Source organism: Vitis vinifera, chromosome 13, assembly GCF_030704535.1.
Source record: "Vitis vinifera cultivar Pinot Noir 40024 chromosome 13, ASM3070453v1".
NCBI lineage: Eukaryota > Viridiplantae > Streptophyta > Magnoliopsida > Vitales > Vitaceae > Vitis > Vitis vinifera.
In genome coordinates this window covers 2,111,360-2,129,154 of record NC_081817.1, presented here as the reverse complement: position 1 = coordinate 2,129,154, position 17,795 = coordinate 2,111,360, and the positions used below count along the sequence as shown (strand labels likewise).

General features: G+C 33.5%; 3 protein-coding genes across 5 annotated transcripts; 2 read left to right on the top strand and 1 right to left on the bottom strand.

Moving 5' to 3' along the window:
* Positions 1-297: 297 nt before the first annotated feature.
* LOC100263948 (cytochrome c oxidase subunit 6b-1) lies at positions 298-10,625 on the bottom strand. 3 transcript variants are annotated; one of them, XM_002281956.5, is made up of 6 exons: positions 10,426-10,625; positions 7,442-7,501; positions 5,736-6,050; positions 5,518-5,600; positions 5,343-5,424; positions 298-656 (listed from the first exon to the last, which is right to left on the bottom strand). In XM_002281956.5, the coding sequence occupies exons 2-6, from the start codon at positions 7,481-7,483 to the stop codon at positions 603-605; spliced, it is 576 nt and encodes a 191-aa protein (XP_002281992.1). In that variant the 5' UTR covers positions 7,484-7,501; positions 10,426-10,625; the 3' UTR covers positions 298-602. The 3 variants fall into 3 exon arrangements, with proteins under 3 accessions (XP_002281992.1, XP_019079993.1, XP_059598234.1); XM_019224448.2 differs by lacking the exon at positions 10,426-10,625 and adding an exon at positions 9,834-10,009; XM_059742251.1 differs by having other exon boundaries at positions 592-5,424; positions 10,426-10,591.
* Positions 10,626-12,356: 1,731 nt separating this feature from the next.
* On the top strand, positions 12,357-12,770 carry LOC104881100 (probable LRR receptor-like serine/threonine-protein kinase MEE39). Its single transcript, XM_010660006.1, has one exon. The coding sequence runs from the start codon at positions 12,357-12,359 to the stop codon at positions 12,768-12,770; it is 414 nt and encodes a 137-aa protein (XP_010658308.1).
* Positions 12,771-15,263: 2,493 nt separating this feature from the next.
* On the top strand, positions 15,264-16,106 carry LOC104881101 (uncharacterized protein At1g24485-like). The gene is made up of 2 exons (XM_010660007.1): positions 15,264-15,342; positions 15,565-16,106. Exons 1-2 carry the CDS (start codon positions 15,264-15,266, stop codon positions 16,104-16,106), a joined length of 621 nt encoding a protein of 206 aa, XP_010658309.1.
* Positions 16,107-17,795: the final 1,689 nt, after the last annotated feature.

Here is a 17,795-nt window from a genome sequence, read left to right as displayed (position 1 = left end):
TGATTTGCTCCAGGAAGGCTAATCAAGGTAGGCCCTTCAAGTTAAGTCTAGTCGTAATAGGTGTTCTCACAGGATGTCTGTCCTTGCTGGGGATTGGGGTCTCCCTCTTCTTCACCTCTTTTCAAACCAGGCCTTTCTTTTACTATTTATATTAGTAGAAGACTAACCAGTTGCAGCAGGATAAAGGGCAAAAGCCGATTCTAGATAAAGCCTTAGCACACTTAGAAAGCTTTGTTTCCTGTATTGGTTGCATGTCAAAGAGGAAGAAGCAATCTGATGAAAGACAATAAAAGTGCCTTATGCAAGAAAGCAAGTTATATCAGCATATTTAACTGCTCAAGTTTTATTCGGTTACATTCAGGACCTCTTGCTGTTCCAAAACAGCTGGAAGCATCAAAGATTGGAAGAAAGAGACATCAAATTACAAATAGCTCCAACAGACCTAGCCAAAAATTTTATTAACTTGAATCATTCAGGTAGCAGTTTCCCTCGTCCTGTTCCATTCTATACCAGGAAATTCATCTGGCGGAATCAGGAGCAACTTGAATATTAAAATGGCAAGAAAGAAACAGGATTTGGATTTTTTTTAGAAAGGGCACCATCTACAGAGGACCTGGAAAGGTGCCATTCTCCCTTTGTTCATTCCATCTCTCTACCTGCAACCAAAAAACAGTTGAAAAAAGTCAGCTTAGATGGCAACTCTTAAAGAGCTAAGTTGAATGAAAAAAATATATAGAAATTGTCTGCAATCTCAAACATGAAAATATAATCTACATAAAGAAGAAAGATTTATAGTTCATGATCATGATTCACGGGTTCCCATGTGAGAACTCCATAAGAACATTGTGTCAAATTTTGCTTCACCTGGAGTAGAATTAATGCAGTTCCAAATTTCAGGAGATTGGCCATATATCAGAATTGACCCTTTATCTTACATGTGCGAGCCATACTCTATTACAAAGAACACAAATGTTTTCATCAATCATCACTTTTAGGGACATGACAATAGTTCCCCTGTTCCCTATTATGAAGTTCCGGATACAAGGAGATAGAGAAGTAGAAGTATCAAATGATTTAGGCTTAAAATAATACTGTAATTCTTCATAGTATGCAATATTGGCTTTCAATAGTTTTTTCAAATGTGTCATTTTTGGTTTCTCTTCAGTACCCAGCTGCTGTGAGATACTGAGATTTTTTGGATAAATATGTTCATGCAATTAGATCATCGAGCCAATGTTATACAAGATAAACAACTATTGCTTCATGATCATTCGGGTTCAGAAGATTTTACTTCTGCCTGACCATATGGTTTCTGGTGCTCTTAAGATTTTGATGAGGCCAAACTTGAATGGCTTCTCTAGGATCATTGGCAGGTCACTAGGTGAGTCTAACAAGCTAAAGAACGATGCTTCTGTCAGTTATTTGGGATATAAGAACCTAATCGAGGATCATTGGCAGGTCACAAGGTGAATCTAATAAGCTGAGGGAATAATGCTTCCAGCAGTTCTTTCTGGAATAATCAATGACCTAACTGAAAAAACATATAATAACAAAAAAGTAGCCCAAAGTACATAGGACTTGTACAAGAGGCACCTAAAAGAATGGCCTCAAAAAAGAAGCCACCAAAAAACCTCACCCAATGTACAAAATCAATCAAAGGCATCGAGTCTTTTCTTAAGGACATGCTAACCCAAGCTGAGGGATTGCAACGGAATGAAAGTTTTAACTTTTGAGTAGTCTTTTCCTCATTTTCAAATTCTCTTCAATTTCGTACCCAAAAAAATTGTTCAAAAAATGCAGAGAGGAGTGCTCTCCATGCCTTCTTTCTTTTCCTCCCTACAAAGGAATCATACCAACTTAACAGAGTTTCTTTCAACAAAGAAGGGATCACCTAAACTACATCGATTAAGGAGAACAAAAAATGTTATGGAATCTTTGCCTTGATACAGTGAAGTAGAATATGATCAATAGGTCCCCCCTCAAATTTACAAAGAAAACATCTATTCACTAGCGGCCACCATCTTTTCTAAAGCTGATTTGATGTCAAACAACCCCCCCCCCCCCCCCCCCCCTTTCACAAAAACTAGTTTCCCAAGCAAAAAAACTCGCTTTGGATGGGACTCACAGATTACAAATGACATCTGTTTGAAAGGGGATTGACCTCTCGAGTTCCAAGACCAAATAGAAAGACTTTACCAAAAGCACACCCTTTTAAGAATCCTTTCGGATCATCCTATCATTCTCTTTCCTCCTAACTAACTTCACTAGCAATCTAGAGAAGAAAGTCTCAACAATGTCCAGCTCCCAATCATTGTAGTGCCTACAAAAGCACAAATTCTAATGATCCCGCATTTCTGAATCTTCCCATAAATCAGCCACCCAAACCTCCTGAGACAATCATCGCATACAAGGAGAGGAAGGAAATACACAAGGGCTTTTTTCCACACCATTTGTCCTTCCAAAACTCAACCCTCCTACCATTATATACTTCAAAGGAGGTTGGTTCTAGTAACGAAAATATCAGACTCCTTCCTTATAGCTTTTCATACTCCAACACCGTAACCATCTCTCACCATGCAAGAGTATCAAACACACTTCCTCCTTCCCATACTTTCCCTTTATAATTTGCTTCCAAAAACCATCCCCTTTAGAAACATATCCCCGACTCCACTTACCAAGGAGAGTTCGATTTAGAAGAAAGAGACTTGTACAACCCAATCTCCCATTCTTCATATCCATGCAAACAACAAACCATCTTACTAAATGAGGCTTTTTCTCCAGAGTCTCATGTCCACAGAGAAAATCCTTTTAAATCTTCTCTAACATCAACTTGGCCTTTCTAGGGATTACAAGCAAGGACATCTAATAGATTGGTAGATTGGACAAGATACTTCTAATCAATGCAAGTGTCCCCTCCATAAAAATATATTATCTTTTCCACACCGATAGCCTTTTATGAAACCTCTCTTCAATTGAAATAAAATGTTTCACTTGTAAACCTCCTTATATGCAACATCTCTTCCCAAAAACAGCCAACTCATGAAGATTCCTAGGTAGGGTGTGGCCTCCAATTTAGTTTTTGTTGGAAGCATCTCCTCTTTGAATTTTGTTTTCTCTTCCTTGGATATTCTAGTTTATCTATGTTTTTTGACAAGCGAATTGCCTCCTCTCTTTAGTGCAGCTATTTGCTTGTCCTTACTAAAGTTTTATTTAAAAATAGTTAACTTACCTAATGTAAAGAATATTAGGTCTTGTTTAGGATAACTTTTGAGAAATTAAAAGCTCTTTTTTAAGTGCAATAAAAGCTTCTATGCTTGTTTGGCTAATTTTGTTCAAAGAGCTTATGGCTTAAAAAACAATTTAATATAAAAGTCAAAAAAATGTTGCTTCTTATAGAAGCTTTATTTTAATAATAAAATTTTACAATACCAATATTGCCCTTTTAAAAATTGTGACCTTAGCCTCAACTCCCAACTAAAATAAAAAATAGGAAGCTATCCCAAACAAGCTATTAGATGTGCTCCACCTCCAAGGTACCCACTAGAACATCCACAATGCTCCACTGCACATAGTGTTCAAAATTTGGAGCTACTACAAATCATGGATTTATGTGAGTCAAAAGGCATGATGCAAGTCTTTTCCTGGAGGTAGTTGGCAAGGAATGAGTGGTCAAAGCAATGATGAGAAGCCTTTTTTATGTTAAGATTAAGACTACAAAATAGGATTGCACACTTGAACAGTTTTTTACATGCTTATTCCCAAGATCACCCTATAAAAAAGTCTATTTAAATTTTCTCTAATCAAATCCTCACTTTTCCAGGGATTGCAAAGAAAGACATAAAATAGATTGGGAGACTCAAGAGTACTCTACAGAAGGACTAATCTTCCTCCTTCGAATAAGTACTATTTTTTCCAAGAAATCAATCTCCTTTTATCTCTCTCCTCTAGTGCATCCCACACAACAGAGGAGTTATGAAGTGCCCTAAGAGGCAAACCAAGGTAAGAAGTAGAAAATCTCCACACCTGAGATTTTGTAAACTAAAACATGAGTGACTTGAGAATTACTTTTTTAAAACTGAAATGCAATTAGAAAACTTCATGCATTTCAAACTACAATAGTTATGAAAGCAAATCACCTAAAAGATGACTTAATTTTGAGAATTATACATCAATTAGGCACATGATTTTCCATCAAAAATTCAGTTCACATATGCATATACAATTGAACCAATGATCATGTTAACATATGGTTACAGTTAGATGTTTTCATAACTACAACTAGAGTTCGACCATCCCTCATCCTTGTCCATAATGGGTTGTTTAGAAAGTGCATTTAGCAACAGTGTGCAGTTTAAATCGATCAGCAATGTATCTGATAAAAAGCTAATATAGTGGGATGCAAGAAGAATCACATTATCATTTCCTTCAAGTGTTAATTTTGAGCATTCAATAAACAATTCCCTTCTAAACTCTATAAAATTTTAGTAATTTAGTTGTTGTTTGGATACGCTTCTTGTTTTCCATTTTTGAAAACAGAAAATGACATTAACTCCTATATAAAATGTAAGAACTCTTTGTAACGATTCATGTCCAACTGTGTAGATATTATTTGCTTTAAGCGCAAAGGACCCTCACAATTTAAAATGTGTCAACATAGTCAAAAGGAGTTTTTACATATGTAGAGTCATGAACTTTTTACCTCATCGGATGTGGAATATCACAATCACCCTTCTATGCAGACATAAAGTCCACGTTGTATCCCATAGGATTTCAAGGCAAAACAAACACGCATCCCTTATGGGGTCAAACAAACTCCCACACCGAGGTCGGGAATCAACTTTGTAACCATTTGTAACAATTCGCTCCCAACCATGTAGATATCATCCACTTTAGGCTCAAAGGATCCTCATGAATTTAAAACGTGTCCACATAGTTAAGAGGAGCTCATACATATATAGCAACAAAAACAATTTTCCCAATCCGATGTGGAATATCACAACCTTTAAGAAATACCTTAAAAAGACAATGACTTTTAAAAATTGTTTAAAAATTAAAGTATTAAAAAAATTTTACTACCTCGAATTTTAAAAGATAGGACATAAGTTCATACTTTTTATATAAGAGTTATTATATTTTATATAGTAGTAATTACTATTTACTATTTAAAAAACATATGAAGTGTATCCAAACAAGCATTTAGTAATTTAATATACCTTCCCTTTGGGCAGAAAAATGAACAAGAAATATAGCTAATGCCATGGATACAATTATAAAATTTCCTAAGAGGCTAAGAAGAAAGCATGTATGGTTCTATTAACATGCAAAAGCATGAATATACGTACCCATTCAGCAGGACAAAGAGAACGATAAAATTTTGCAAACTTATCACACTCAGAAGCCCCTTCCCCCTTTACTGCAGTGCACCTGAACAGATAAGTACAAAGAAAATTTGTCTAATTAATAAATGCGGGGAGTGAAGTTTAAGAGAAAGGAAATCACAAAAACACTTTGACTTACCGATGATATTCAATGTAACGGGTAAAGCAATGCCTTGTTTGGTTGGTACTCGGGAAACGGAAATCTGCTGGTGCTGTCTCAAGCTGAAATCCAGTAACAGTACACAATAGAACAAACAGGAAATCAAAAGATGAAGCAAGAACAGCAGGAACATTAGGCGAAGGAGCTGGCACATGCAGTCAAGAAGTTTGAAGGATAAATTATTTATTCATACTGACTTTTATTTCCGATGTGTGTTCAACTTCTTGATCACCCGAGTTTTCCTCTTCAACATTGTTGCTGCTTTCTTCAGCAGCATCTGGGGTAGCTTCACTGATGTCTTTGGCAGCAGGAGTAGCTTCCTGACTTGCAGCAGAGGTGACCTCAATAATTTCTTCAGCTGCAGTCGGAGCAGCTTCTGTGGCTTCTTTTGTAACAGCAGGTGTTTCCTCGATCTTCTCAGTTACAACATTCTCAGAAGCCGAATCTACTGGGATCTTAACTTCAATTTTTTCCACACTCTCAATTCCCTTCCCATCACCCAACATATAGTGCTGCATGTCAAAGTATGAAGTGAAAAAGTTTCCAGCCAAAACCAATTCATAATATGATCAAACAGAAAAGGAGATAATTATTGGAAATGCTAAAATGCAGAGGGCCACTATATGTTCTCACCCTCCAAAAAACTGCAATGTAACCATAGCCATGTTAGTAAATAAATATCCATTCAGGATATGTCCTTGCAATAACAAACTCTATACTAAAAGATATCACCAACAACATTTCAAAACATGGATTAAGGTTTCAACCTTGTAAAGGACAAAAGCTTTACTCATGTTTACACTCCATTGATCACCCACTCTGCATCCATTATGGGCCCTAATGATATTACACAACCATGAACATGGCTTGGCCTTTGAAGCTGATTTAGTACAGACTGTGAAGTTATGTAATACACTGGCCTAAATAAACAATTCAAAGCCTAACTCTTACTTTTGATGGTTTGACAACCCCCCTCCCTTGGCTTCCTTGTCACACAAACACTTCCTTTCCATTCTCTTGCAAGTTATTTAAATACAATTCATCATTTACAGTTTGTTGGGGGTCCTATTTCAGAAAATTTGAAAAAAGAAACCAAGCCCACTATGGGACACAATCCCTCAATTTTTTATTTCACCCATCTAGTTGTCTGGAAGAACTGTTTTCAGATGCAATACGGTATCTAACTATTCACGCACATTGTCCAAGTCCAGGGAGAAGTCCCTTGATCATAGTTTGCTTAGAGAACAGAAAACACATCCAATGAGAAAAGAACAGTTTCAATGGATTAAATTAACTGACAATAGCAGACAACTACCTTGCATAGACGAGGGTGGTGAAAACAAAAATTCATCATTGTTTTATAGGTATCAGAATCAGGTCATTTTGGATAAATAAAATCTTTGGGTAAGCCCGGGATGGGTCACCCAAATGATGGTGGTTGAATGCCATACTAATCCAAGAAAAAGCATTAAAAAAAGTTCACTTTTTCACAGCACAAGAACTATGTCTATTCCATGTCCAACTGTTACAATATTTCATAACAAAAAATAAGTATTCATTAAGGATCTAAAGAAACGATTTCAAAACTTGTAAATTCGGATCATTCATTATTGTTCCAAAAACAACAAATAAAAATCCGCCCAACCCACATCATCAACATTAGAACAAATCACTCACTGATATCTCATTTTCCCAATGATTTCCCCTCTACAACAGCAGATCCACTCAAATCAAAGATGAGGAAGAGAACACAAGAGATCCAAAACTCGTGTCAACACAAATTTCACGGAATACACCCAATTTACCAATATATCTAAACGAAAATCCAGCAAACTCGAAGAAATAAAAGAAATAGAGACTGATTGTGCATAAAAATTTGAAATCATGGAAAAAGAATTGCTACCTCGTGTAGAGTGACATCTTGTCCAACATTTGGTGAAGCCATTGACGTTATGTTCTTCAGCTGCAGAGAGTCAACCAAGTACAAAAGAGAGAAATGTGAGGGGTTGCTCACATAAACAGTGTAGCAATGCGATTAAGTCATTGTTAAAGTATTTTTCCCTGTTGTCAGATTTGAGTATATATATTTTGACTCCCAATTGTGTACTCATAAATTTATGAAAAATAGGAAAGATAGTGGAGACTTCAGATTTTGATTTCAAGAGATAAACCCAAGTGGAACAAGTGCAATCATCAATAAATGTAACAAATCATCAAAAATCTAAATTATTTGTAACATGAGAAGAACCTCAAACATCTGAATGCATCAAACAAAATGGAGAGAGACGTTTCGGATTTTTTACTGGAAATGAGTAAAGGTGGTGCTTAGCAAGAACACACACTTCCCAATGAAAATCAAGGCAATTAATGTTTTCAAACAAAGATGGGAACACATTTTTCAATAATCAGAACGAAAGATGTCCTAGAAGACTATGCCAAAGCCAAATCAAATAACTTTTGGAGAAGAGGTAGGGACCAAGCCTGAAGACCATAAAACACCAGTCTTACAATTAGCATCTTGCTCCTACAATCCATTTTTTTCCTTCGTATGTCCAATCATACTCCCCATTACAAAGTTGCGAAAAATGCAATCAAAAGAAATGAATATAACTGAACAACTCAAATCTTTAGTGATTTTTCCTATAGACAAAAGGCTATTAAGAACATCCAACATGGATTTTAGAGACAAAGTAGGGTTGATTTTGATTGTGTGTTGATCAACTATAGAGGAAAAAGATCCGTCAACAATCTTCTTTTTTTGTTTTTGAGAACGTGTGGGGTAAATGGAAAATAACTTTGAAAAACTATATGTTCCGATGCACCTGAATCAATGATTCAAGTGCTAGAAATGCATAAGCAGTTTTGCTCCTTAGAATCATAAACACAAAAGAAAAAGGGAAAAGACAAAATTCAACCGTATTTTTAGTCTTTTTGTCTTCCCTCTTTTTTCTGTTTTGATGGTTGGGATCCATAAGAGGGTTCATTTTAAAGGATAAAATATCATCTTCAAACAAACTCTCTTCTTGATCCCAACCATCAAAACAGAAATTATTGACCATAAGAAAACCACACCATGTTAATAATGTTTTACAATAAGATAAATAACACTAGCATTACATGAAGTTTAAATCATAACATTTTGAAGATAATAGTCTCCCCTTCAAAATAAACCTTCTTCTTGATCCAACCATCAAAACAAAAACAAAAACCAAATATATATACAAGGGAAAGATCCATCGCCACAAAGGGAAATTTTCAATCACCACAATTTCTTAAAATTCATAAAGATTAGAAAGAATGTCAATAATATATAGGATTAATTTAAAAATGTAATGGGGTATAAAAAGATTCATTTACAATATGTTTTTTCTAATTTAATAGGTAAACAAAATACCTTATTCAAAGGAAAACCTTATTCAAGGACCACGGTAAAAAAACAAAAGAGAAACAAACTGTTCTAGTGGTTGTGATCAAAAGAACACACACTTGTAACTTCTGATCAGATCTAACCACAAGCACCAATTATACAAAACTTTTGTGAAAACAAAATGAAAACTCAATTTTCATAAAGATACAAAGGCTATTACACATATTCTAACAAATAGATAATCTAAACCCTAAAACCCATAAACCTTATGGCTTAAACTCTAAGCTCTAAACTCTAAAACCTATAAATCATAAACCCTAATTTCCCTATAACAAAATTGGAAACAAAATTTATAAATAATTCAAAAACACATTGTCTAATGGATACCAAATTTTAGAATTTACCATCAATAGAATGAAATGAAAACTAGATTCCAAGCTCTCTCTTTTTTTTCTTTTTCTTTTTTTCTTTTTGTCAATTATTCAAGAACTAACTAGATTGTAAAAAAGTATAGGTAAGAAATCAAAATATTGAAATCAATTAGTGTAATCCTATGTTCTTAAGTAAAAAGCACTCCAGGATCTTCAACCAAAGTTATTCCCCAAACAACATTTTAAACTTTGATCATAAACAAATAGTACAATGAAAGAAAACATCTAAAGAAGTTCAAATTTCATAAACTAATACCAAGAAAACTAAAAGCATATTAAATAAAACAGTTCAAGAACATCAAACTTCAGAAACTAATATCAGTGGAACCCAATTCAATATTCGGATGCATCACACTTATTTTGGCTCTAATGCAAGTAATTGAAAGAAAAAGAAAAGGGCAATACTAAATTTTCTTAAACAATTGTACAAATTAAAGAAAAAAAATCTCAAGAAAATTTTCAGAAACTAATGAGAAAATCCATTTCAATTTTCTTACATTCTTCAGCAATTCATCCTCAAAACATACATTCCTAACCACAAATCAAATCAAATGCCTTATAAATCAAACCCCAACCCTAAAACAAATCAATGGGAAACGAAATCAAAACCCCTAAAGTCCCTAATTTTATTTCGCTTTTCTTCCTGCTTTTCCCGCACTTCATCAACCAAACACAAGCCAGATCCAAAAATATCAAAATCTACTCCTAAAAACAAATCTATAAAAGATGAAATTAAAACCCAAAAAATTCAATCCACCAAGGCCAGATTCCCAAGCTTTATTCAACCTCTCTCTTCAAATTTCCAACCAATTCACGAGCAAAACTCAAACCCCAATCCGAAAACCTAATCAACGGGAAATAATCAAAACTCCAAAATCCAATCCATCCAGGGTGGATTTCAGATTTTGTTCGCACTCTTCCCAAATCCCCCCACCCTCGTGTAAGACACCACCAAAACACAACCCAGATTCAAAGAAACCAAAAATGCAAACTCGAGCCCTAAAGAACCTCCCATAAAAATCCAATTCGGAAAGAAAACAACACAATCGGTGGAGGAGAAATTGGAACCTGAGAAAAAGGAGAGATTACCAGAAAAGAACACAGCAAAATCTCCCTCGTCGCGTACTCCAAAGGTCGACTCCAGAGGGGCGCTCTCTCGCTCTGCTTCTCCTGCTATCTCCTTCTCTCTTCCATTTTTCAACTTAAAAAAGCAACCCATTTCTTCCGCAAGTGTTGTCCCATATTTCGATTATTTAACATGATGACATTTTTATACAAAATAAATATTTTTAGTGCCAAAATAAATATAATTTTATCCTTTTTAATCAAATATTCTATTAAAATTCCACAAAAAATTAATATAAAAATTTAATAAAAATAAATTTATCTATAAGTTGATTTTGAGTTTCACAAACTTAATAAATAATTTATCTTTTAAAATTTATACAGATTACATTCATCAATGAATTAATTTTATAATTAATTAATTAAGTATACCTCAAAATAATTTAGACTGATATTATATCAAATTTACATCATTTTATTTACTAGACTAATATCTCCATTCAGCCTCTTTATATATATATTTTTTTGGATATAAAATATTTTTAATATATTATATTTATATTCCAAAAGACTTAATGGGTTTTTATTTTTATTTTTATGATCTTATTTCTAAAATAATTATGTAGTAGTAAGTATTTTTTTTTTTAATTTTATATCCCATACTCATTAGAAATATTTAACTTTTAATTTAAATCAATTGATGATGCATTCTCTATCATTTAGTTTGTATTTATTAATTTCTTATTAAAATTAAAATAATATTTAATTATATTCATCTCATTTTTTAAATATTGCATTTATATTACAAAATATTTACCTTTTAGGGAAAATTCCAATAAAAATGTTAGCTTCATTAGTAGAGCCCTTCTTTTATAAGAGGTCCGAAAGATAACAAACAAACAAAAAAAAAATACAAATTTAACTCTGGAAAAAACTATATATTTGTCTGATTTTATTTTTAATTTTATTTAATGTTTATAAATTGAAATTTATTTAAATTATAATCTATAATTAATGAATTACAATAAAAAAAAAAATTGTAATTTTGTATTCTTATACGTGTGCCTAGTCATTCATACATATCTAATAATTTTTGGTATCTAAATGGTAACATTGTCAATCTAATCATATAGATATGTCTAAAGAACGTTGAAAATGAAGAATTTACTATGAGTTTGATATCAATTTTTGGCAGGCCTCCAAGCTTTGAAATCATCCCAATCATTTGAACTAATAATACTAATATAAGAGTATTATTAGATAAGAAAAAGACGAACTCCATCATCTAAGATAGTTGAAGGTTGAATCGTTTTGAATGCTGACTGCTTTTCCTTACTAACAAAAGCAATAGACAAAGAGAAGCATATATACACACGGACACGTTCCCCAGCTGTATATTCATCTGGGTATGTCATATGTTCTTGCTGGTGAAGCTTAATTACAAGGCGGGCGATGGCTTCTAGGCGTATCTTCTTGTTTGATTCAACACCCGTTAATCACCAGAACATACATACATACATATATATATATATATATATATATATATATATATATATACGTACGACTTCCCAGTATAATTAAACATCCGCGCGCTTCTCTCTCTCAGAGCCTCTGTCCCATGGAGAAACCAGTACAGATACTGCTGGTTTTCCTGGCTTTTCACTTGCTTGGAGCTGCTTCTAATGAAGGTATATGCATATAACTCCCAGGTCCCAAACACTCTCGCATTTCACAATATTAAAATGCATTTTTTCATATCAAAATTCAGCTTCTAGAACAAAGAATTGTATGCAATATTAATCATCCAGGTGAGCTTGATGACAGGCTGGTGGAGTATCGATTGCGGCGGCAGCAGTTCTCGCGTTGTCGACGGCTCAATTTCATGGGAAATCGACACCAATTACACCAAAGCCGGCTCCAACATGCGGGTTCGACAGAACCAAGCGCTTGAATAAATGAACACCCTCCGCTTCTTCCCTAACCAGACTGACAACAACTGTTACATTATACCCCTAAAATTTCCAGGATACAACTATATCGTTCGCGCTGGATTCTACTATGGCAACTACGACGGTCTGTCTAAGCCCCCCACATTCGATCTAAAACTAGATAGGGAAAATTGGACGACAGTCAACACTTCATCGTCGGTGGATGGAGGTCTTCCCATATACCATGAGGCCATCTATTTGACACGTTCAGGCAACCTTACTGTGTGCTTAGTACAAACCAGGGATGGAGAGGTGCCCTTCATTTCTTCCCTGGAGGGCGTGCCTATAACGAATCTGTACGAGGAGGTATTGGATACTACCACTGCAACTTTACATCTAGTCGCTAGAACCAACTTCGGTGGGTCTGAAGTGATCAAGTGAGTTCCATGGAATTTGGTCTTCTTAATTTGGATGTCATTTGGGTGAGTCTAACTTTTAACGGTCACATACTCGACTCAGCGTGTTTGGTAATGATTTTAAAAAATATTTTTAATTTTTTAAATACTTGAAAAATAAAATTTTTTAAATATTAAAAAAACTAAAAACCTAAATCACCACCAAACGCACCTCAAATAATTTAATCTAAAATCAAATGCATTATTTGGATTAAAATGGAATTGTCGTGCAAATGTTAAATTAGAGCTTTAACATATATTAAATTCATATGTTATTCGCAAATGACAGATTTCCGGATGATTCGTACAACCGTGTATGGACGCGTGGAGCAATACCACCAAACTGTCATGCTAATGTTTCCATCCCAATAGGTTACTCCATTGATATAGAAAATGCCCCACCTATTTCAATGTTGCTTAACTATATTGAGTCGGTGAATGTTTCTTATCCAATAACATTAGATGTTAATCTTCCTCTCCAGTATTCAACTCCGTTGCCAGCCTACTTTGTGTTCTACTTTGCAGATCTAGCGTCCACACGTGTTCAGGGTGATATCAGGACCATGAAAATTTACATCAATGGTCAAGAAAAGACCACAATAACTCTTCAAGTTGAATCATTGAAGGGCATCGCCATTTACCCCATGGATGTTATGGGCTCCACTATTAATATAACCCTAATCCCCACAAACCAATCTACCTTGCCACCTATGATTAATGGAATGGAAATATTTACAAGACACGATTTGACAGCTCAATTAACACCTCCAATGGGACCATACCCGAATGACATTTCTAAATGTTTGCCTTCGTTACTTGTTATTGTGATTCATACAATATATTTTGTAGCTTTATTCATTTGAAATGAATGAAATAAACATTTGATGATAGTAAATGATATAAATTAAAATACACGAGTGAAGCCAACTTGTTACAAAGTTTTTACATGTTTGTTTTTCTTTTATGTTTTTATTATTATATTTTAGATTGTGGTTATCAATATATTATTACAGTCATTAGAAATTTGGGTTCGTATATTAAAAGTGAAATAAATTGATAAATAAAGTTTACATATGTATCATGTTAATAGGATAATATAGTTAGAGAGAAAATTAGGTAGCACCTTACAAATTCGACCTTCTAGTCATGTGGTTAGACACTTAAATTAAGTTATTGAAATGTTGAATGAAATTCTCTAATAATTAACTAATTATATAATTGAACTCAACCCTTTAGTAGGATATTCTAAAGAATGAAACAAAATACACGACTTAACCTTCAATTGTAATTACAAATAAGATAACTTTTATTCAAAAGTCACGAGGGATTGTTATTATTGTGACTTTACATATGGTCACTATGATCAAAATTTGGTGACCCTCAAGTCACGTGACATTCAATATCTATATCCATAAATATGATGAAATCATTTCATTATACAAAAGATAAAAAATAAAATAAAATAAAAGATATAATTATTGAACCTTAACTATTCTCCTATCTCTAGATTCTCTACTCATCTCCTTTTCATAACTTCTTCCACTTAATATCTAAAATATTTTTAGAGACATTCATAATAAGTTTCCTTGTACAATAAATAAATAAAAATATTATACATACATATATATATGTATATATATGTATATATATATATACATACCAATTAAAAATTTGAAGCATTTTCCAATGATCCCATGTATTAAATCAAATTTCATCAACTCAATCTCCTATCTCTTTATAATATAAATTTTTAGTGAATGTGACTCTTCTACTATGTTATTATCATCTTCGAAATTTAAATTGATTTATGATAAAATTACACCTATTTTAGATAGTTTGATTAACTATACTTAAATTGATTTATGAAAGATAATTATTCTATTATAGGATATAGAACATTAATATCGAGAACAATTTTTCCCCTTTCAATCAAGAATGGTTATTAAGATTCATAATAATTTTTTCTTATTTTATAAGAACATTTTAGATAGTATTATTAATAGAAAGGAATATTCGTTAGACGGGAATTTGAGAGTCTTTTCAATAATTTTTAACATAATTTTGAAAATTAATGAATATATTGTTTTTTTGGAAAGATATAGTAGACAGAAGCTGGGTCAATGGCAGGCCTCAACCTTTGTCTCATTTGAACTAATATAATAATACGACTGTATCATATAAGAACAAAGACAATTTCGATCTATAATCTAAAGATTGTTGAAGGTTGAATTGTTTTGAATGGTGACTGTTTTTCCTCTATAACAAAAGCAAAGGACAAAGAGAAGCATTTATACGCACAAATGTTCCCCATCTGGATATCATAATTGAATCACCAAGTACTTAATCATGTGCCATATATTCTTGTCCGTGAAGCTTACTACGTTTTGGGCGGTTGCCTCTAGGCATATCTTCTTGTTTGATTCAGCACCCATTAGTCACCAAAATATATAAGAGTTCCCACATCTCTCTCTCTCAGCCTATGTCCCATGGAGAAACCAGTACGGATACTGCTTCTTTCCTGGCTTTTCACTTGCTTGGAGCTGCTGTTTCTGATGAAGGTATATGCATATACAACTCCGAAGTCCCAACCACTCCCACATTTCACAAACTTAAAATCCATTTTTGCATATCAAAATTCAACTTCTTCATCTTCACTTCTGTCCTTCAATTTATTATTTCAAGTACAAAAAATAGTACAAAATCAATCATCCAGCACAACTTCCCGGGACCAATCATGTATTGTTTCTCATGGACATATATATTGGCGAGCTTGATGACAGGCTGGTGGAGTATTGACTGCGGCAGCAGCAGTTCTCATGTTGTCGACGGCTCTATTTCATGGGAAATCGACACCAACTACACCAAAGCCGATTCCAACAGGCGGGTTCCGCAGAACCAAGCAGTTGAAGAAATGAACACCCTCCGCTTCTTCCCTAACCAGACTGACAACAACTGTTACGTTATACCCCTAAAATTTCCAGGATTCAACCATATCGTTCGCGCTGGATTCTACTATGGCAACTACGACGGTCTGTCTAAGCCCCCCACATTTGATCTAAAACTAGATAGGGAAAATTGGACGACAGTGAACACTTCATCGTCGGTGGATGGAGGGCTTCCGATATACCATGAAGCCATTTATTTGACACGCTCAGGCAACCTCACTGTGTGCTTAGTACAAACCATGGATCGAGAGGTGCCCTTCATTTCTTCTCTGGAGGGTGTGCCGATAAGGAATATCTACGAGGAGGTATTGGACACTACTACTGCAACTTTACATTTAGTCGCTAGTACCAACTTTGGTGGCTCTGAAGTCAGGTGAGTTCCTGTCCTTCAATTTGATGTTCTTACTTTCGATGTCGTTGTGGCGATCCAATAATATTAACCATTGATCTTCCTCCTCTTCAATCAACTCCGTCGCCGGCCTACTTTGTGTTCTACTTTGCAGCATTCTCAAGTAACTGTAGTGATACTAGAACCATGCACATCTACATCAATGGTCAAGAAAAATCAACCCTAACAGTTGAACATGACTCATCAAAGGTAGTTAGCATTTACCCTATGGATATTATAGGTCTCAAAATTAATAAAACCCTAGTTGCCACAAACCAATCTACCTTGCGACCTATCCTCAATGGAATTGAAATATTTACGAGACATGATTTGACGGCTCAATTGACACCTCCAATAGGACCATACCTAGTGACACACTACTACAAAAATTGAAATTAATGACGCTTTATTTTATGACGCTTTCTAAAAGCGTCATTATTGAGGGTATACAATGACGCTTATAAGAAGTGTCATAGTTGTATTATTTATCTTGATACTTATTATAAGTGTCATTATTTGATGTCATCTTTTTCCTTATAATTGTGTATATAATGACGCTTATAAGAAGCGTCATAGTTTTATTATTTACCTTGACACTTATTATAAGCATCATTATTTGATGGGTATGTAATGACGTTCCTGAGAAGTGTCATAGTTGTATTGACTTTTAAAATTTTTGTTTTTAAGTTACTTATACAAATTTTGATATTAGAATTTTATTCTATAAATTAATTATGGTAAATTGACATTAATATTAATGACATAAAGTTGCTACATTAAGGTTTTTTTTTTAAAATTTGGATATAAATAAAATAAAATCCTAATAAATTATTTTTTATTGTTTGATATTAATTTTTTTATAGTTTGTATCAATACAATCTATTTTCATAAACTATTTTTCATTTTTATTAAATTAGAAATTATCTTATATTTCATTTAAAAATAATTTGTTAATTTATTTGTGGACCACAAAAAAGTGGCCTATTTTGAGCACTTGTTCGAGCCTTGGGCCACATTTATTGGGTTTAACCCTTTTATTTGAGAAGGTTTTATAGTTAATGAATATAAATTTGAAATTATTTAACTAAAATGAAATAAATTAATATTTAAATTAATTTAATGATGATTAGACTCACAATAAAACTAAATGCAATAAGAATATTTATAAAAACTTTCTAATATTTATGGGAATTAAGCTCATTCTATTAAATTAGTTTTTTTTTTAAATATCAATATTCAAATTAAACCAACATAAACCTAAAATATCAAATAATTAAACAATATAAATTTATTATGAGTTCAATATATAAAAATTATTATTGGAAGATGAAATAAAGAATACTATTTTAATTTATTGAAAAATGACATGCATGGTATTTTAGAATTTGTTATAAAGTCTCCATTGAAAACCCTAACTTTTGGAAGACAAGAAAGAAGGGAGAGAGCCACCGTTTTTAGTGAGAAAGAAGAGAAGAGAGAAAAATGCAAGTTTTTCCCATCAGGCCCAGATTTCATCAAAGGTCTGATCCCACTTCGTCCGTGGTCCGATCGAGCTGAAATTTGGAGGAGAGTTTCGTGACTCATTTATCTTCAATCTGAACGGTGAAGATCGGATTTGGATTTTCGGAAAGTCATTATAAAGAAAGAGGAGAAGAGAGAAAAACGTAGGTTTTTCTCA

Excerpts from the sequence above, each read along its gene's own strand:
- LOC100263948 (XM_059742251.1), bottom strand. The coding sequence starts at position 7,483 with ATGGCTTCACCAAATGTTGGACAAGATGTCACTCTACACGAG. Across the intron at positions 6,051-7,441 it reads AAGATGTCACTCTACACGAG|CACTATATGTTGGGTGATGG; the intron begins GTAGCAATTCTT and ends TTTGACATGCAG. Across the intron at positions 5,601-5,735 it reads AACACACATCGGAAATAAAA|CTTGAGACAGCACCAGCAGA; the intron begins GTCAGTATGAAT and ends ACTGGATTTCAG.
- LOC104881100 (XM_010660006.1), top strand. The coding sequence starts at position 12,357 with ATGAACACCCTCCGCTTCTTCCCTAACCAGACTGACAACAACTGTTAC.
- LOC104881101 (XM_010660007.1), top strand. The coding sequence starts at position 15,264 with ATGTCCCATGGAGAAACCAGTACGGATACTGCTTCTTTCCTGGCTTTT. Across the intron at positions 15,343-15,564 it reads AGCTGCTGTTTCTGATGAAG|GCTGGTGGAGTATTGACTGC; the intron begins GTATATGCATAT and ends GCTTGATGACAG.